The sequence below is a fragment of the Juglans microcarpa x Juglans regia genome, chromosome 5S (genome assembly GCF_004785595.1).
Source record: "Juglans microcarpa x Juglans regia isolate MS1-56 chromosome 5S, Jm3101_v1.0, whole genome shotgun sequence".
In the NCBI taxonomy this organism is placed as follows: domain Eukaryota; kingdom Viridiplantae; phylum Streptophyta; class Magnoliopsida; order Fagales; family Juglandaceae; genus Juglans; species Juglans microcarpa x Juglans regia.
This window is the reverse complement of record NC_054603.1, coordinates 19,511,899-19,528,464: the sequence shown is the minus strand read 5'-3', so window position 1 is coordinate 19,528,464 and position 16,566 is coordinate 19,511,899. Positions and strand designations below refer to the sequence as shown.

The 16,566-nt window shown below is 39.1% G+C and overlaps 1 protein-coding gene across 1 annotated transcript; it reads left to right on the top strand.

The window, feature by feature from the left end:
• Positions 1 to 9,567: 9,567 nt before the first annotated feature.
• LOC121268490 (sugar carrier protein C-like) lies at positions 9,568 to 12,672 on the top strand. Its single transcript, XM_041172800.1, has 4 exons — positions 9,568 to 9,842; positions 9,931 to 10,253; positions 11,146 to 11,775; positions 12,066 to 12,672. Exons 1-4 carry the CDS (start codon positions 9,704 to 9,706, stop codon positions 12,543 to 12,545), a joined length of 1,572 nt encoding a protein of 523 aa, XP_041028734.1. The 5' UTR covers positions 9,568 to 9,703; the 3' UTR covers positions 12,546 to 12,672.
• The last annotated feature ends 3,894 nt before the right edge of the window (positions 12,673 to 16,566 follow it).

Here is a 16,566-nt window from a genome sequence, read left to right as displayed (position 1 = left end):
CAACGTAGAAATCAGCTCTGAGATGTTCCGATTCTTGGCAGTATCTTCGTCGTCGTTAGAGATTTTCAGATTATCTTGTTTTATAAGAGTCTGAGAAAAATGTAGCCTTTTGGTTTCCTTGGGTTATACCCGGCTCCCAGTTGCTTTACAGTCTAGGTCTACGGTCTTGCATTGGAACTTGTTCCTTGAAGATCTATGGTTTTATGTTGTAACTTGTTCCTTGTACCTTTGCGGCATTATGTTGTAAGTTGCTCTTTATATCTCTGCGGCTTTATGTTGTAACTTGTTCATTGTAACTCTATGGTTGTACGTTGTAACTTCAATGATTAATAAAATTACTTTATGTTGATTATATCTGGTTATGCCTTTTGCGCATCCTTTTCCACTGCTCCTCTTCTTTTTTTTCTTTCTTCCCCTTTTTTTTTTTTTTTTTTGTTGTGGGCCGACCCGTGGGGAGATTGACTACAAGGATTTGCTTTGCAGTCCACCCCACAAGTGCCTACCCCATGTCTGATGACCCCGTCAACCATCAGTCTTCCGGGTCATGCCCTTTTCGTAGGTCCTTACCGTGTAGCTGTTCTCTCGGGGCCTTAACGACTTTGTTTGATAAGACCTGAGTTCTCTTCATTCTTCTTTAGCATGAATTCGCTCTTCAAGCAACCGTAGGGCTGGTCCCTCTCTTTGCTGCGGGGAGTCAAGATGGCTTTGAGCTTGGCTTGCTTCCTTGGCCCGTGGGGAGGTAAATAGCCCAGATAGTTTGAAAGTGTACCCATCTTCCTCCATTAGTATAGATTTGTTCTTCGGGTAGCCGTGGAGTAGATCCCGCTCTCTGCCATGGGGAGTCAAGACTGCCTCGGCTCGACTTTACCTCCTCGGCCTGTGAGGAGGTAAGTTGTTCGGCTAATTAGGAACTGTAACTGTCTTCCTCCACTAGCATAACTGTGTTCTTCAAGTAGCTGTGAGGCTAATCCCGCTCTCAGTCGAGGGGAGTCAAGACAGCCTTAGGCCCGACTTGGCTTCTTAGCCCATGGGAGGTAGATTGTTCGGCCGGTTTGAGACTGTGCCAATCTTCCTCCGCTAGAATAGTTGTGTTCTTCGAGTAGCCGTAGGGCTGATCCCGCTCTCCGCCACTGGGAGTCAGGACGACCTTAGGCTCGACTTAGCTCCTTAGCCCACGAGGAGGTAAATTGTCCGACCAGTTAGGAAATGTGTCTATCTTCCTACATTAGCATAGTTGTGTTCTTTAGGTAGCCGTAGGGCTAAACTCGCTTTCCGCCGCGGGGAGTCAAGATGACCTTAGGCCCGACTTGGTTCCTTAGCCCATGAGGAGGTAGATTCTTTGACCAGTTTGAAACTACGCTGGTCTTCCTCCGTTAGCATTGCTGTGTTTGTCCTATTCGGAAACAAGAATCTATCATTATTTTGCTTTTGGCCACAGAAAACCTAGATCCTTCGATCAATGCCGCGCAATGTTTGTTGATGATGTCTGTGTTGATGTCCTGTGTCGCAGATGTTCGTATTAATGATGTCTAGGTGTTTCGCTTCATTATTCGGGTAGTCCATGGACTTGGCCTACTCTCTGCGACGGAGTGGTTAGAATGCCTCATTCCAAACCGCCTCTTTCTCTCTCGGGGAGGTAATTCGAATAGTGATGTGGTTGGTCTGCTCCTTTACTGCAGTGAGGTTCTAGGTAAGTGTTCGGGCAGCCTCGGGGTTGAACCTGCTCCCCTTCGCGGGAGGAACAAGACGACCGTAGGCTCATCCCACCCCTTTATCCCCCGTGGGAGCGGGAGGTATATTGTTCAAACAGTCTGTTCTGGACCAACTCTCCCCCGTTGACACCGCTGAAAAAGGTAAGTTTGGGTTAGGCTAGCGCTGACCCTACACTTCGTGGTAGCAGGGGCCCTGGTTACATTTAGGCCTAAATTTTCCTATATTATCCTGCAGGGAGGTAAGTCGTTTGAGCAGTTTGTTACTGAACTTGCTCTCGCCTGTTGATGCTTACAAGGAAGGTAAAAGCTTTTTCCTTTAGAAAGTTAAGGACTGACCCGTACTCTGCCGCAGGAAGGATAAGGCAACCTTTAGGCCTACCTTTCCCTCTGTTGCCCCTTGGGGAGGTAATTCGGACAACGATGTGGCTGATCTACTCCTTCAACTCGATGAAGGTCAGGGTAAGTTATTCAAGCCACCTTTAGGGCTAGTCTTGCTCTCCTAGACGAGGAGGTTAAGCCACCTACTCACCTATCATCCTTTGTGGGGGAGGGGGGTGGTAGGTTGTTTGGACAGTTTATTCTGGACCCGCTCTTGCCCATTGACATCGTAGGGAAGGGTAAATTTGGGTCAGGCTAATGATGATCCACGCTTAGTCTCAGTGGAGGCAAGGGTAAGTTATTCATGTAGCTGCGAGGCTGATCCCACCCTCCAATGTGTGAGGGATAAGGCAACCTTTAGGCTTACCTTTTCCTATGGCATCCTGTAGGGAAGTAAGTCATTCGGGTAGTTTGTTACTGAACCCGCTCCTGCCTGTTGATGCTTGAATATGAAGGTAAGCCTTTGTCTTCAGGTGGTCAATGACCGACCCACACTTCTCTGCGAGAGGGATAAGGTAACCTTTTAGGCCTACATTTACCTTTTTACCTCGTGGGGAGGTAAATTGTTGATGGAGTTCCTGTTTAGTGGAGTTGACATTACTGATGGAGATTGTTGATTTGGCCGAAGGGGAGTTCACTTAACAGGTTATGTTATGCTCCTAAAATTAGCCATTGAAATACAAAAACTTCTTTTATTAGGGCCCGCAATGGGTGCATGAGAACATATAAATTTATGATAATAAACCAGCTTAACAATAATATTTTCGTAGATGCTCGTCATTCAATGGGTGCGGCAGCTCGTTTCCTTAGGAGCCTCTAAGGCGGTAAGAGCCCAGGCGATTTGTGGTGATGACCACGTAAGGGCCCTCCCATTGGGGGCCTAACTTTCCCTCATTCCATGTTGTTGTTCCTGTCTCTTTGAGTACGAGATCTCCGACCTTGAATGTCCTCAGATGCAAGAGCTTGTTAAATAATCTCTCGGCCCTTCTTTTGTTGGTTGCTGTCCTTATCTCAGCTTCTAATTGGACTTCTTCTAATAGGTCTAACTATTCTTCTAGCCGCCTATCATTAGACTCTTGTTCGAAGTGCTAAACTCTATTGGTGGGGATTCCGATCTCTATGGGCGGCATCACCTTGTGGTCGTATGTGAGGGTAAATGGGGTTTCCCCCATCGGCATTTTCACCGTGACCCGGTAGGCCCACAAGATGGTGGGGAGTTCTTCTGCCCACGCCACCTTTCTGTTGTTGAGCCGCTTCTTAAGCATTCCTATTAGCATTTTGTTGGTCACCTTAACTTGTCCATTAGACTATGGATGTCTCGGGGATGAGTATCGGAACTCGACCCCCAATTCTCGACACCAATTGTGATACTAATCGGAAACAAATTGCCTCCCATTATCCGATATAGTGGTGTGCGGGACGCCAAACCTGCAAACTATCGACTTCCATAGAAACCGCGTGATGTTGCTCGTTGTGATGGTTGCTAAGGCCTCAGCTTCAACTCACTTGGTGAAGTAGTCCACAACCACCACTACAAACTTGACTCCTCCTTTGTCCGAGAGAAGTGAGTCGGCCAAGTCAATTCCCCATTGGGCAATGGGGCATCTTGGCATATTCTTGACACTTTTGACACTTCCGCTCATAGTTCTTGGCATTTCACAGGGCTTGAGGCTAGTAATAGCCTGCTCTCATTAACTTTTCGCCACGCCCGTCCTCCGGAGTGATTCCCATAAATCTCTTTGTGTATTTCCACCAACACATACTGCACTTCTTCTGGGGAGATGCACCTCAAGAGAGGTGCCAAGTGAGCCCTCCAATACAGGACTCCCTCAATTAGAGTGTAGTGTGCTGCTTTGTTTTTTATTTTCTTAGCCTTCTGTTTGTCCCCCGGTACCTTATTGGTTTCCAAATATTTGATTATGCCTTCTACCTTGTCTGGAGCTCCGGGCCGTATTTCCATTGCCTCAATTCCCTCAACAGGCAGTTCCACAATTTGGATCACTGTTTGTTCTAGTAGGGGGGAGTCTTCCTATCCGGATGCAACACGCGCTAGCTTGTCTGCTTTCTGATTTTTTGTCCTTGACACTTGCTAAATTTGGAAATACTTGAAATGGGGGTGTCGGCCTCTACCACTGCTAAATATTTATTCAATTTTTTGCTTTTTATAGCAAACTCTCCACGCACTTGATTTACCACTACTTGAGAGTCGGCCCATACTTCTATCTCAGTGGCGCCTAAAGACTTGGCTACTATTAGTTTGGATAGCAACGCTTCGTACTCCTCCTCATTGTTCATCGTTTTGAACGCCAACTTGATGGCATAATTGTACTCTTCTCCCTTGGATGCGACGATAAGTACTCCCACTCCCCTATAGCCTAGCAAGATGAGCTGTCAACGAATACTTGCCAAGGCTTTAAGGAGATGCATCATCATTATCTGCTGGGAAAACGATAAATTCAATGACAAAATCCACTAGCACTTGCCCCTTTATGGTGTTCCGTGGCGCATAGTCGATGTCGAACTCGCTCAATTCCACTGCCCAATTCATAAGTCTACTTGAGGCGTCCAATCATTGTAGTACTACTAGTGTAAAGGCCAGCTGCTCTATGCGGGGGTACCTGGCTTCGGCCCCCCAATACACCCGGCTGGTGTAGTAGACTGGCCTCTGGACCCCTTCCTCTTCATCAATGCTGAGGAGGAGGCCTGAGGGGATATCGCCAGGTACAGGAGCGATGGGCTCGCGAGGTACTTCTTGAGGGCTTCGAATGCCTGGTCACACTCACCATCCCATGCCTTTGCCTTTCGCAAGACCTTGAAAAATGGTAGGCATTTGTCGGTGGATCTTGACACGAACTTATTGAGGACTGCTACCTCCCTAGCCAGCCTTTGTACTTCGTTTATGCTTCGAGGTGGGGCCATGCAGAGGACGAACTCCACCTTCTCGGGGTTGGCTTCGATTCCATTCTCGAACAACATGAATCCTTGTAACTTTTCCGATCCAACACCGAAAGTGCATTTTGACTGATTCGGCTTCATTTGATACTGCCGTAGTATCGCGAAAGCCTCCCTTAAGTCACTCAGGTCCTGTTCTAGGGTTCCACTCTTAACTAGCAAGTCGTCCACGTAGACCTCTATGTTTCTTCCTATTTGGTCTTTAAACATATGATTGAGCAACCGTTGGTAGGTGGCGCCCGCATTCTTAAGCCCGAAGGGCATTGCTGTGTAGCAATACAAGCCTCGGTCGTTGATAAACAAAGCTTTCGCTTCGTCCTCGGAGTTCATATAAATCTGGTTATACCCAAAGTAGACATCCATAAAGCTGAGCATACGGTGGCCCTCCGTGGAGTCGACAATCAGATCGATGCAAGGAAGCAGGAAGCTGTCCTTCGGGCAGGCTTTGTTGAGGTCAATGAAGTCAACACACATTCTCCATTTACTGCTCGGTTTTTTTATGAGCACTATAATGGACAAACACTCTAGGTCATGGGCTTCTCGGATGAATCCCGTGCTTAGCAGACGGTCCACTTCCTCAACTATAGAGACATTCTTTTCTGTGCTGACACTTCGACGTTTCTACCTTACTCCTTTAGCTTTTGGGTCTACACTAAGGCTGTGCTGTATGACTTCGGGTGCTATTCCAGGCATATCCTCGTGGCTTCAAGCGAACACGTCTTGGTGCTCAGCGAGAAGTTGTCGCATGGCGCTTCAGGCTTCAGATGTCATTTAGCTACTAATCTTTACTCTGACTTCTTGCCGATTTGGGTCGAGAGTGACAAGCTCCAATGGTCCGATTGGTTCCACTTTCCAGAGCTCCTGCTTGTCTCGGACTTTGCTTATGACCTTCGCACAGTCTGGAGCTGGCAACAAGATGTAGGCACCCTCTGTAGGATACGCCTTGCTTACCCCGCCGTTCGTTGACATCTCTTTGCAGGTGTGTGTATAGCTTTCTTCTATTATGCCCTTCTCACTCCCCTGTACTTGGCTCTCTTGCTGATAGACCTCCATGCCATTGGTACCACTGGTAAGCTTCCGAGTTGCCTGGAATGAGTTGCCTTAAGCACACGACTTACATGTAAGATCTATAACAATCTCACAGACGGCACCACTGTTAACTTCGTATTTTGTACACCTTTGAGCCAGACTCCGGCAACTCAAGTCTTCCGAAATGGGCCTACAAAAGACAATGAAGAAGGCAACTTGGGCAGGCGGCCTCGAGGCAAGTGAGTCTCCGATGCCAAAGTTAGTACGTCTTCTTGGAAGTTTGTAAATACGTAAAAGAGTCTAGGGATCAGAGAGCTTTCTTACACCTGGAGCTTGCTATTTATACCATGGGTTGGGGGAGGTGAAGATCTTCCTTGCCCTTATAGAGGTCTTGCCTCCTCTGTTGCTCCTGCTGTCAGAGTTCTTTAATGCGTTTGATGCCAATGGACTGACCTGTCTTATCGACTACTCGACTCCTTTTCTTAGTAGATATTTTGCCTTTATTCGGACTCGATGGCCCTTAAGCTGGGTATTTTGCAGATTCCTAGTGGGCTTTGTGAAGTGGAGAAAATCTCCTTACAATAGTGAAAGTGTTGCATTTCATCTCATCATTATAACTTTTCTAAATTTTCACACAAAATATAATAAACAATTCAATATTTTCAAATCTCAAAATAATAATAATCTTAAAAAATAATATTCTAACAATATTTTATTTAACTTTCAACTTTTAGTTAAAACTATTTTATCTCATCTTACTATCCAAACTGTACTTAAATCTCACAAAATTATACAACTTGACCATATTTTAATCTATGAATAACTTTGATCAATCGGATGCCAATTGCTCTGAGGATAACTTGTTACAATACTATTAAGGATAAAGTATTTATATATAAATAAATGGATACAGTACTAATGTACGGTGCACACATTTGATCACTGATCGTTTAATTGAGGAGAAATGATAGTTACAGTTGTGACTATGCAAGCGCTATACAATCATTTTGAAAAAATAAATAAATACGAGATATATATGGAAAGTAAATTATTTTTTTAATAATATATCCCACTCTTTTTTAAAATGGTTGTATGGTACTTGCATACTCCACGATTGTATATAACATTACTCTTAATTGAGTGACCTTCCACATCAGCCCGTGCACAATTTCCGTGCATGGACAGTTTACACAGCATTATTCAACCGACAATAATGCTAAAGTCACCGATCAATTCTCCCGAAAAAGTTTATGGATTTTTTTATTTAGTGTTTAAGTAAATATTTTTAAATGATATTGTAAATTTATTTTTTTTAAATGTTTAAGATGATAAAAAAAATACATAAAAAAAGAAAGAAATGGCCTATCGGTGGATTGTGTCGAGACCCACTCTTGGTAGCCTTAGCACTGCCCTTCAACTTAATAACTATTAGTACAAATCTCAAATATACAATTCTCGCATATCTTATCTGTAAAAAAGTAGACTCCATCGTAAAAAAATGTAAAAAATATTTTCTTTAGTAATTAGACCTATTTTTTTTTTTACAAAAAACATATACAAAATTTATCTATTTAGAATTTATACTTAGCATTACTCTTCAAATGCTATGCTATGTCAGACATATCACTGTAGTAAACATTTCACGATCTTTGGTAACCCATTGACTCGACATTATCGAACCATCAATACGCCAATTATTATTGTTGAGGAAAGCTTGTATGCTGCCCAAAGTGTACTGCTACATTGTACCAATGTAGAAAAAAAAATTTATAATGATTAAAGAAATAATTTTAAGTGTATTGATATATTTTTCTTATTTTTTAAAAATATTTAAAAATATTAAAAAAATATGAAAAATAATAAAAAAACTAAAAAATAAGTAGCGGTGTAAACGAGCGACAGAGTAGCACCACTCATTATTGTTTGCTAACTTAGCCGAAGATTCGTTGTGATCACATACTTCCCAATCCCTCTCAGTAGTATTTTACATATATATTCAATTTTTGCCAGTTCAGGAGCGACTGTTCCTCCTTACGAATATCATTGACCAACTTTTGTTTAGCGGGAATAATAAAAAATAAATATAAAAATTAAAAACAGAGCCTATAAAAGTTGAATAATTTCGGAGTTCTCTATTCCCTCGCCGCCGGATCGTTGTAAAGTTATATGAATTATGAGCTGTGGGACCATCCAACGGCCACAAAGGGAATAGCTTGTTCAGAGGCCACTCCTTGTTCCTTTAGAAAATGATATTTCCACTTCTAAAATGTATGGATTAGTATTTTTTTTTAAGTATTTATTTGTGTGTTTTTATTTGTTTAATATTTTTTAAAAATATACTCAAAAATGCTTTTAAAAAACCAAAATAAGAAAAAATATAACAATGATTGGTACCCTTTTCCGTACCAATTAGAGGTGGATATAGCACCATCCTCAAGTCTTTTGACTCTTTGATGTGGTTAGTATCACGTGATTTATTAAAAAAATAAAAAAATATTCAAAACAAAATAACTCTCGAAGGCATAAAAAAGATTCTAGATTTTCTTTACCATTTTATGTTTGTGTTTTTAATTTTTATAATAATCTACGTGTTATTATATTATAATGCCATATCAAGAGAAATTTTAATATTATAAATTTAACCTTCATTTTATGTCGAGCTATAAAATAGTTACAAAATAATTATAAGTAGATAATTTTCTAAAAGAAATAGTCATTTGAAAGAGAAATGCTAAAAAGAACTCTTACATCACACACTTTTATTAAGCAATGTGTGATTTGTTATTTTTATAATTTTATTTAAACATTAAGATAGAGACAAAAATGACAATTCAGATGCTATTACATAATTGAAGGTTAAATGAGAAAGTTAGCTAAAATTTATATAATTGATATAAAAAACACCTCACATTGGATTGACTAAATCTAAAATAAGATGGACTTCTACTACAGTGGTTGTTGGCCAAAGATAAATAACTACAATTGATTCACCAAACTTCAAAATACTAATTTCTCACTCCAAGAAAATATTAAAATATTAGTTTCTCACTCCAAACAAAAATACTATTTGGTTTGTAATTAAGAAATTTAGATAGAAATTTAGATGAGTTTAATCAAATATTTTTTGTTATTAACATTAAATGACTTTTGAAAATATGATTTTTTTAGTATTAATTTAACTAGAATATAATTATTATTAATATTAAATTGGTAGAATTATAAAATGTGATGCAAATAAATTAAATAAAAAATTATTAATTTAATAATATTTTATTATTATATAGAGAATGAATGACTAATCTAATGTGGAGATTGAATTTAAATAGAATAGATAAATGTAAAATAATGTGATATTGAATAAATTTTGAAAATACATTTTACCAAAGCAATAAGATGATCTTATAAGTGGATATCTGTGGTGAGAAAGCTTCCCTGTAAAATTTCTCAATTCGAAAAAGCCATGTTCCTGTCTCTATATATACTAGCTAGCAGCAGTACTCTAAAATCTTCTTCCGCTTGGCCTATGTGCCTCCATTCGTCATTACTATTGATAGAGTTTTTGGTTCCTTCTTTGTTTTGAACTTCTTTCTCGGTACACTTGAGCATTCTCCTTGCAGCTTTGACCAGCCAAAATGCCTGCTGTCGGTGGAGTTCCTGCGGATGGTGTGCCAGGCAGGGTGTACACGGGGAAACTTACTCCTTTGGTAACCGTAACGTGTATTGTCGCAGCCACGGGGGGCTTGATTATCGGTTATGATATTGGAATTTCTGGTAAAGAACACGCACTTCGAATGGAAATCCAACTCAAACATCGAAACCGTTTTGCTTTTTAATCTAAATCATGATTATGTGTTGACAGGTGGAGTGACGTCAATGGACCCGTTTTTGAAGAAGTTCTTCCCGTCGGTGTACCGGAAGAAGCATGAGGAATCATCCACCAACCAGTACTGCCAATATGACAGTGAGAAGCTGACAATGTTCACGTCGTCCCTGTATTTGGCTGCTCTGCTTTCATCCATCGTGGCGTCCACTGTGACACGTAAATTTGGTCGCAGGTTGTCCATGCTCTTGGGCGGCCTGCTCTTTTGCGTGGGTGCCATCCTCAATGGCTTTGCCCAAGCAGTCTGGATGCTTATCGTCGGCCGAATGTTACTCGGTTTCGGTATTGGGTTTGCAGGACAGGTAATTTTTTTTTCTCTGTTCCGTGATCTGGGATATCTTATTTTTTCTTGGAGAGTAGTTTCTTATATATCTATTGCTGCTTTGGATCTTGAATTTTCCTGTGTTGATTCAGTGAACGTTGTGGGGACTGGAAGAAACCCAAAAAAAAAAAAAAAAAGAAAGATGCTGTCAGAAAACGAAACTAAACACAATAGTTTATTCCGTTGGTTCTTCAGATTGCTTAATGGTTGTAGAGATATGGGCTTCTTCTACTTGTCACTGTTCCCAGTTTTTTCTGAATCTTTTTCTTAATAAATTGAAGTAAACACTTTGGGAAAGAAAAGATGGACACGATTCGTCCTTCCCCAGAAACCAAAGAAGACATTGGACTAACTGGAACTGCAGAACACTGTTTTCATTACAATTCATTATGAAAAGTCTCGATGATACATCATAAATGACCTCACTGCTGTGTTCTTTGACTTCTCCTCAATAATTTACTAAAAGAATCCACAACGTGTGGATACGATTTTTGTTTTTTTTTTCAAGGAGCATGGCAACTTGACAACTAGGCGTTGGATAGAGTATTAAAGCTAAACATCAATATTGATTTTATAAAAATTTATATAGATGACAATAAGTTATAGCGCACACTCTTTATCTCTTTTCTTTGTGATCTTCAAGTTCCGATAGAGCAAAACTCAAGGCCGGGCGTGTGTTTTTACATTTTTACACCTGCCAATGATCGTAAACGTAGGAGTTGCAGCTTGTGACATTCTACACTCGCATGCATGATAAAAATGTGGGATATTTACTTAAATTAGGTAGTTGTGGTCCCTACAAGCACAGAGGAGATCTGTTTTGGCAAGTATTTATTTGGAAGTTAATGTGGTATCTTTTTCTGTACATGCAGTCAATTCCTCTGTACATCTCTGAGATGGCCCCTCACAAGTATAGAGGAGCTCTAAACATTGGTTTGCAGTTATCAATCACAATTGGTATCCTTATTGCCAATGTGTTGAACTACTTCTTTGCAAAGATCAAGGGTGGGTGGGGATGGCGCTTGAGCTTGGGTGGGGCCATGGTCCCTGCCCTCATAATCACCGTTGGATCACTTGTCCTTCATGATACCCCCAACTCTATGATTGAGAGGGGCCTACATGATGAGGCCAAACAGAAACTCAAAAGGATTAGGGGTGTTGAGGATGTTGAGGAAGAGTTCAGTGACCTTGTTGCTGCTAGTGAAGCATCAAAACTTGTGGAGCACCCTTGGCGAAACTTGTTGCAACGAAAATATAGACCTCACCTCTCTATGGCAATCCTAATTCCCTTCTTTCAGCAACTCACTGGGATCAATGTCATCATGTTCTATGCACCTGTTTTGTTTAACACGATTGGGTTTGGAAGCGATGCTTCCCTTATGTCGGCGGTGATTACCGGAGGTGTTAACGTTGCTGCAACCTTTGTTTCTATTTATGGTGTTGATAAATGGGGAAGGAGATTTCTTTTCCTCGAAGGTGGAATCCAAATGCTCATATGCCAGGTAACCTATTCATAATAAAAACTATAGTCACAAGCTCAAGACTTGTTGCCTGAATTTAAAGGTTTTAAGTGGGAGGGAGATAAACATATGAAATAGGCCCTACAACATTTATTGTTGCCTGTACAAATACTCCGAACAGTATTAAATGAACAATAAATGTTCTAGGTACACTTCACGTATCTCTCTATCACTTGAGACCCTAAAGTTCAGATAATAACTTAAAAGGAGATCTTTTTCGTAAGGACATTAATTAGTTGACCTATGATTATATGGTTTTTATGTGTCTGCAGGCTATTGTTACAGCTGCAATTGGTGCTAAATTTGGAGTGGATGGAGATCCTGGTGAGTTGCCCAAGTGGTATGCTATTGTTGTGGTGCTTTTCATTTGCATCTATGTTGCCGGGTTTGCATGGTCTTGGGGTCCCCTTGGCATCTTGGTGCCTAGTGAAATCTTCCCTCTGGAAATCCGATCTGCTGCTCAAAGTGTCAATGTGTCTGTCAACATGATTCTCACGTTTGCTATTGCTCAAAGCTTCTTATCAATGCTGTGCCACATGAAGTTCGGGTTATTCCTCTTCTTTGCCTTCTTTGTGTTGGTGATGACCATTTTTGTCTACTTTTTCCTACCTGAGACAAAGGGTATCCCAATTGAAGAGATGGGCAGGGTTTGGAAGACCCACTGGTACTGGTCCAGATTCGTGAGCGATGATATTCACCCCAACGTGGAGATGGGCATGGGACCAGCCCTGGCTATAAAAAACGTGTGCTAGCATTTTTGTTTTTCATATAAAGGGCTTTCTCAATCTGTCAACAGATCATGGTCCAGCCTATTATGGACCCACCCATATATACCAATCCATTCAAAATTCAACATGGATTTATTGCTTTGATCCATTATATTGATATTTGTATAATTATTTTATTTTAAATTATCTCATCTTATCTCACTATCTAAACGAGCCTAAATATGAAATCTATTTTGTTTTTTAAACAATCAAAAAAACAAAAACACATCTTATCATATTTTATATCTGTAGAAAACTATGCATATTCAATGTGAATTCCAAATGTACAAAGGTGACATACTCAGCCCAAAAATAAGTACAAGGTTGATATATTTATAGTGTCATAAAGCCTCTTCAATAAAGAAAATATAAATACAAAATATTCTGTCCTAAAATATTTCAAGAGTATGATCACCATAATCTTTGAAGACTATTAGGCAATATGCTTGTTTTCTACAGAATATCTGTGTTTGCTAAAAGCCATCATAGCCAAATATATTCAAATAAGGTAATGGTCATTGTGGCCTCAATATAGATTGAGAAATAATTAATTGTTTCTTACTACACCAAAAAATCATAGATGCCCTAAAGTAGAAAAAATAGTCTGTGTTGAAGCGACGATCAACTGGATCGCCAGTATGATTGGCATCAAAATAAGCCTGTAGTTCAAGAAAAAGAAAAAAAATTGCTTGAATAGCATATCTATATCATGTCATAATAAACTAGGGCTTGTTTGGAAAAAAGTTTTCATCTCAACATTCTCATCTTATCTCATTCCCAAACATTACTCAACCACAAATACTTTCAAACTAATCATTATAATATTTTCAAACTAACCATTATAAATTTTTCAAATTTTCAAACAAAAAATAAAAAACAATTCAACTTTTTCAAATCCCCATACAAAAATAATATTAAAAAGCTATATTATAACAATATTTTAACTTTCTAATATAATTTTTTTCAACTTTTTTTTCTCTCATTTCTCAAAACCCCATAAAACACCACAAACTATCTTATTATTATTTACAAAATTCTTATCTCATTTTACTCCTCAAACTTCCCCTAAGAACTATTTCATCCTTGTATTCTTATGCAAAATGTAAAGATGATGCAACTATATGCAAATTAGGGCTGACAATATTTCGAGATCGCTTCCTATACAAACATACATACATATATACACACACGTATGTATGTAGGTATATGTTGAGTGAACAGTCAACGAAAGCTCATTGAGCCCAGGCTTGACCACAAGTTAGGCAGTTCTAACTTCTAAGAGCCCAACGGGGGCAATGTAGGCTATAGCATGCGTGAAATGCCATCGTGCCCGCAAGTAATCGTGAAATGCCTATTACTTGATCATATTCATTTTACCCTATTACTAACTTGATCATTCTCTTTTAACTAACTTGAACATTAAAATTCTCTCCCGCTAAATACTTTTTTTGGAAAATGGTTCGCATTCATTCCTCTCTCTCTTGTCCCATAGGCCCAATTACCACTATAATGGAGCGGCCTATATACCGAGCACGCAATCCAAGTTGAATCTCATGGGATCCCTAAGATGATGGGCCTACAACTTTATCATCATGAATTGTGCAGATTAAATACATTAAAAATTGAGGATGCCCCAAATAACAGCCAAAACTAACGTTGGTGTACGTACGTAAGAGACATACAGATGGGAGAAAGGGAAGAACATTTACCGGTACCAAATTGAGGTCTTTTAGCAACAATCTACATAGAGTACTTTTATTCCATTTCTTTCACACTAAAAGAAAAGCTGCAAATGGCTATTGACAGAGTATCCAAATAGCCAGTAATTGGAAGAAAAACTCATGCTGGAAGACGTAAATTGAATTTTATGATCACCTTATTAAATTAATTGTTTCTAAACATGATTTACTGTAGAGTTCCGTTAGTACAAAGCCATTGACCAGTGAAGAGTGCAGTACAGTTGAGATTGGGGTTGATTAAATTAAAGAAATTGTCTGTCAAGTTGAATTCCTGTATGATGTTAAAGCAAATGTCTCCGGTTTGAACACCGTAGATGGAATCACAAACCAGCTTGATGGGATTTGGCTTCAGGAATACTCCTGCTTAATTTCAACATCAAAGTGAAAAGATGTCAACTTTCCATTTGATTTGTTGAAAAAATAAAAATAAATGGTTACTCTCAGCTAGCTAGGCCAAGACTACTTACCGCCAAGAAATTGACTTTCAGCCATAGAGAAGATTATAAGGAGAAGAGAGAGCATCAAAACCAAGTAAAGACTCGTTGCTGCTGAGTTGCTAGAATTGGCCATATCTGCTTCTCTTTTACTTTTGTATAGTAGCTCTTGTTGTGGGTTTTGGTCTCGGTCGAGCCCTCCTATTTATAATACAAAATCAGTGAAAAAACCAAGAAATTGGGGAAAGATATATAAGTACAGTTGGCATCGGATTTGAATACAAAGTTTTCTTGGACAGCAATGTTTTCTTGCTGGGAATGGATTGATTATGATAAATATGATATGTTTTCTTGGACGATCTTCCTTGCCACTTTAGAAAAGTATTGAATCTAGACATATATGTTCCGACGTTTCTACTACTTAATTTCACATCATATATATATATATAAGAAATTATAGTTGCAGCCGTGAGTGCGCAAGCGCCGTACAATCACTTTGAAAAAAGTGAATAAATATGGGACTTACATGAAAAAATAATAATTTTTTAATAGTGAATCCCACTCTTTTTCAAACCGACTGCACGACATTTACACATTTCACGACTGCATTCAGCATTACTCATTTTACATACAGAAAAATCATGATCGATCGACAGGCACAAAGAGTTTGTGACTAAGATTTGGAGACACGAGTAAAATCAGTAGTTATGCATGCTAGTGCAGAACATTAAAATGGTAGCTCCTTCGGTGTCAGTTTTTATTGGGTGTGTTGGTACGTTACATTAGCATTATAACAACGGCAACTTGATGAACGAATCATTAATTTCAAAGAGGTGAAGAATTTAGTCTTAGGGATTGTTTGGTAAGGGAGATAATGTCTTCTCGTCTCATTTCATTTTAAAACTTCTTATAATTTACTTTCTAAACATCGATCATTCAAAAATAGACTTTTAATTTCAAATTTTCAAATTTTTCATCTAATCATTACAACTTTTCCAAACTTCCAAATCAAACATAAAAAACAATACAACTTTTCCAATTTTCAAAATAAAACAATATTAAAAAAATTATATGATAACAATATTTTAACTTTATAATATTTATATTCAATTTTTTCTCTTTCATTTTCCCAAATCCAATAAATTAAACATCTTAACTCAAACTATTTCACTATAATATATAAACAATTTCACAATTATTCACAAAAGAATAATGCTATATATCACATTTTCACCATATTTTGATCATACTAAATGATATGTGACACATTCATCATCATTAAATGATAAAGGCAAAGAAGATTGAGGGCCTTGGCTTTCAAGATTTACATAGCTTCAACCTTGCTATGTTAGCAAAGCAAGGGTGGATGTTGCTGCAATACCCTCAAGCTCTTACTTCTAAGGTTTTTAAAGGCTAAATATTTTCCAGAAAGAGTTTTTTTAAAGGCCAAGGTGGGGAGTAAACCCTCATACATATGGAGGAGTATAATGGTAGCCAGGCAGCTAGTGGAGAAAGGCACTAGATGGAGGGTGGGGAATGACTCCAACATAAATATTTTGCAGAACATATGGATCCCTAGGCCCTATTCTTTTAGAATTCAAGGTGTTGTGAGGGGTGAATCCTGAGGCTACAGTCAGTGAACATATTGATCAAAATTCAAGGCAATAAAAGTCTCAAGTGGTGGAGGAATGCTTCTCTCAAGGGGAGGCAAAGCTTATTAAACAAATTCCCATAAGTTATTTTAACTGTGAAGATAAGCTTATTTGGAATGGTACTTCTCAAGGCACTTTTTTAGTCAAGAGTGCATACCATTAGCATAAGGAATTAACAGAT

What these genes read in the sequence shown, in the direction of transcription:
- LOC121268490 (XM_041172800.1), top strand. Translation starts at nt 9,704, where the DNA reads ATGCCTGCTGTCGGTGGAGTTCCTGCGGATGGTGTGCCAGGCAGGGTG. An exon ending in TTATGATATTGGAATTTCTG is followed by an intron (nt 9,843 to 9,930) that starts GTAAAGAACACG and finishes ATGTGTTGACAG; the next exon opens with GTGGAGTGACGTCAATGGAC. An exon ending in GTATTGGGTTTGCAGGACAG is followed by an intron (nt 10,254 to 11,145) that starts GTAATTTTTTTT and finishes CTGTACATGCAG; the next exon opens with TCAATTCCTCTGTACATCTC.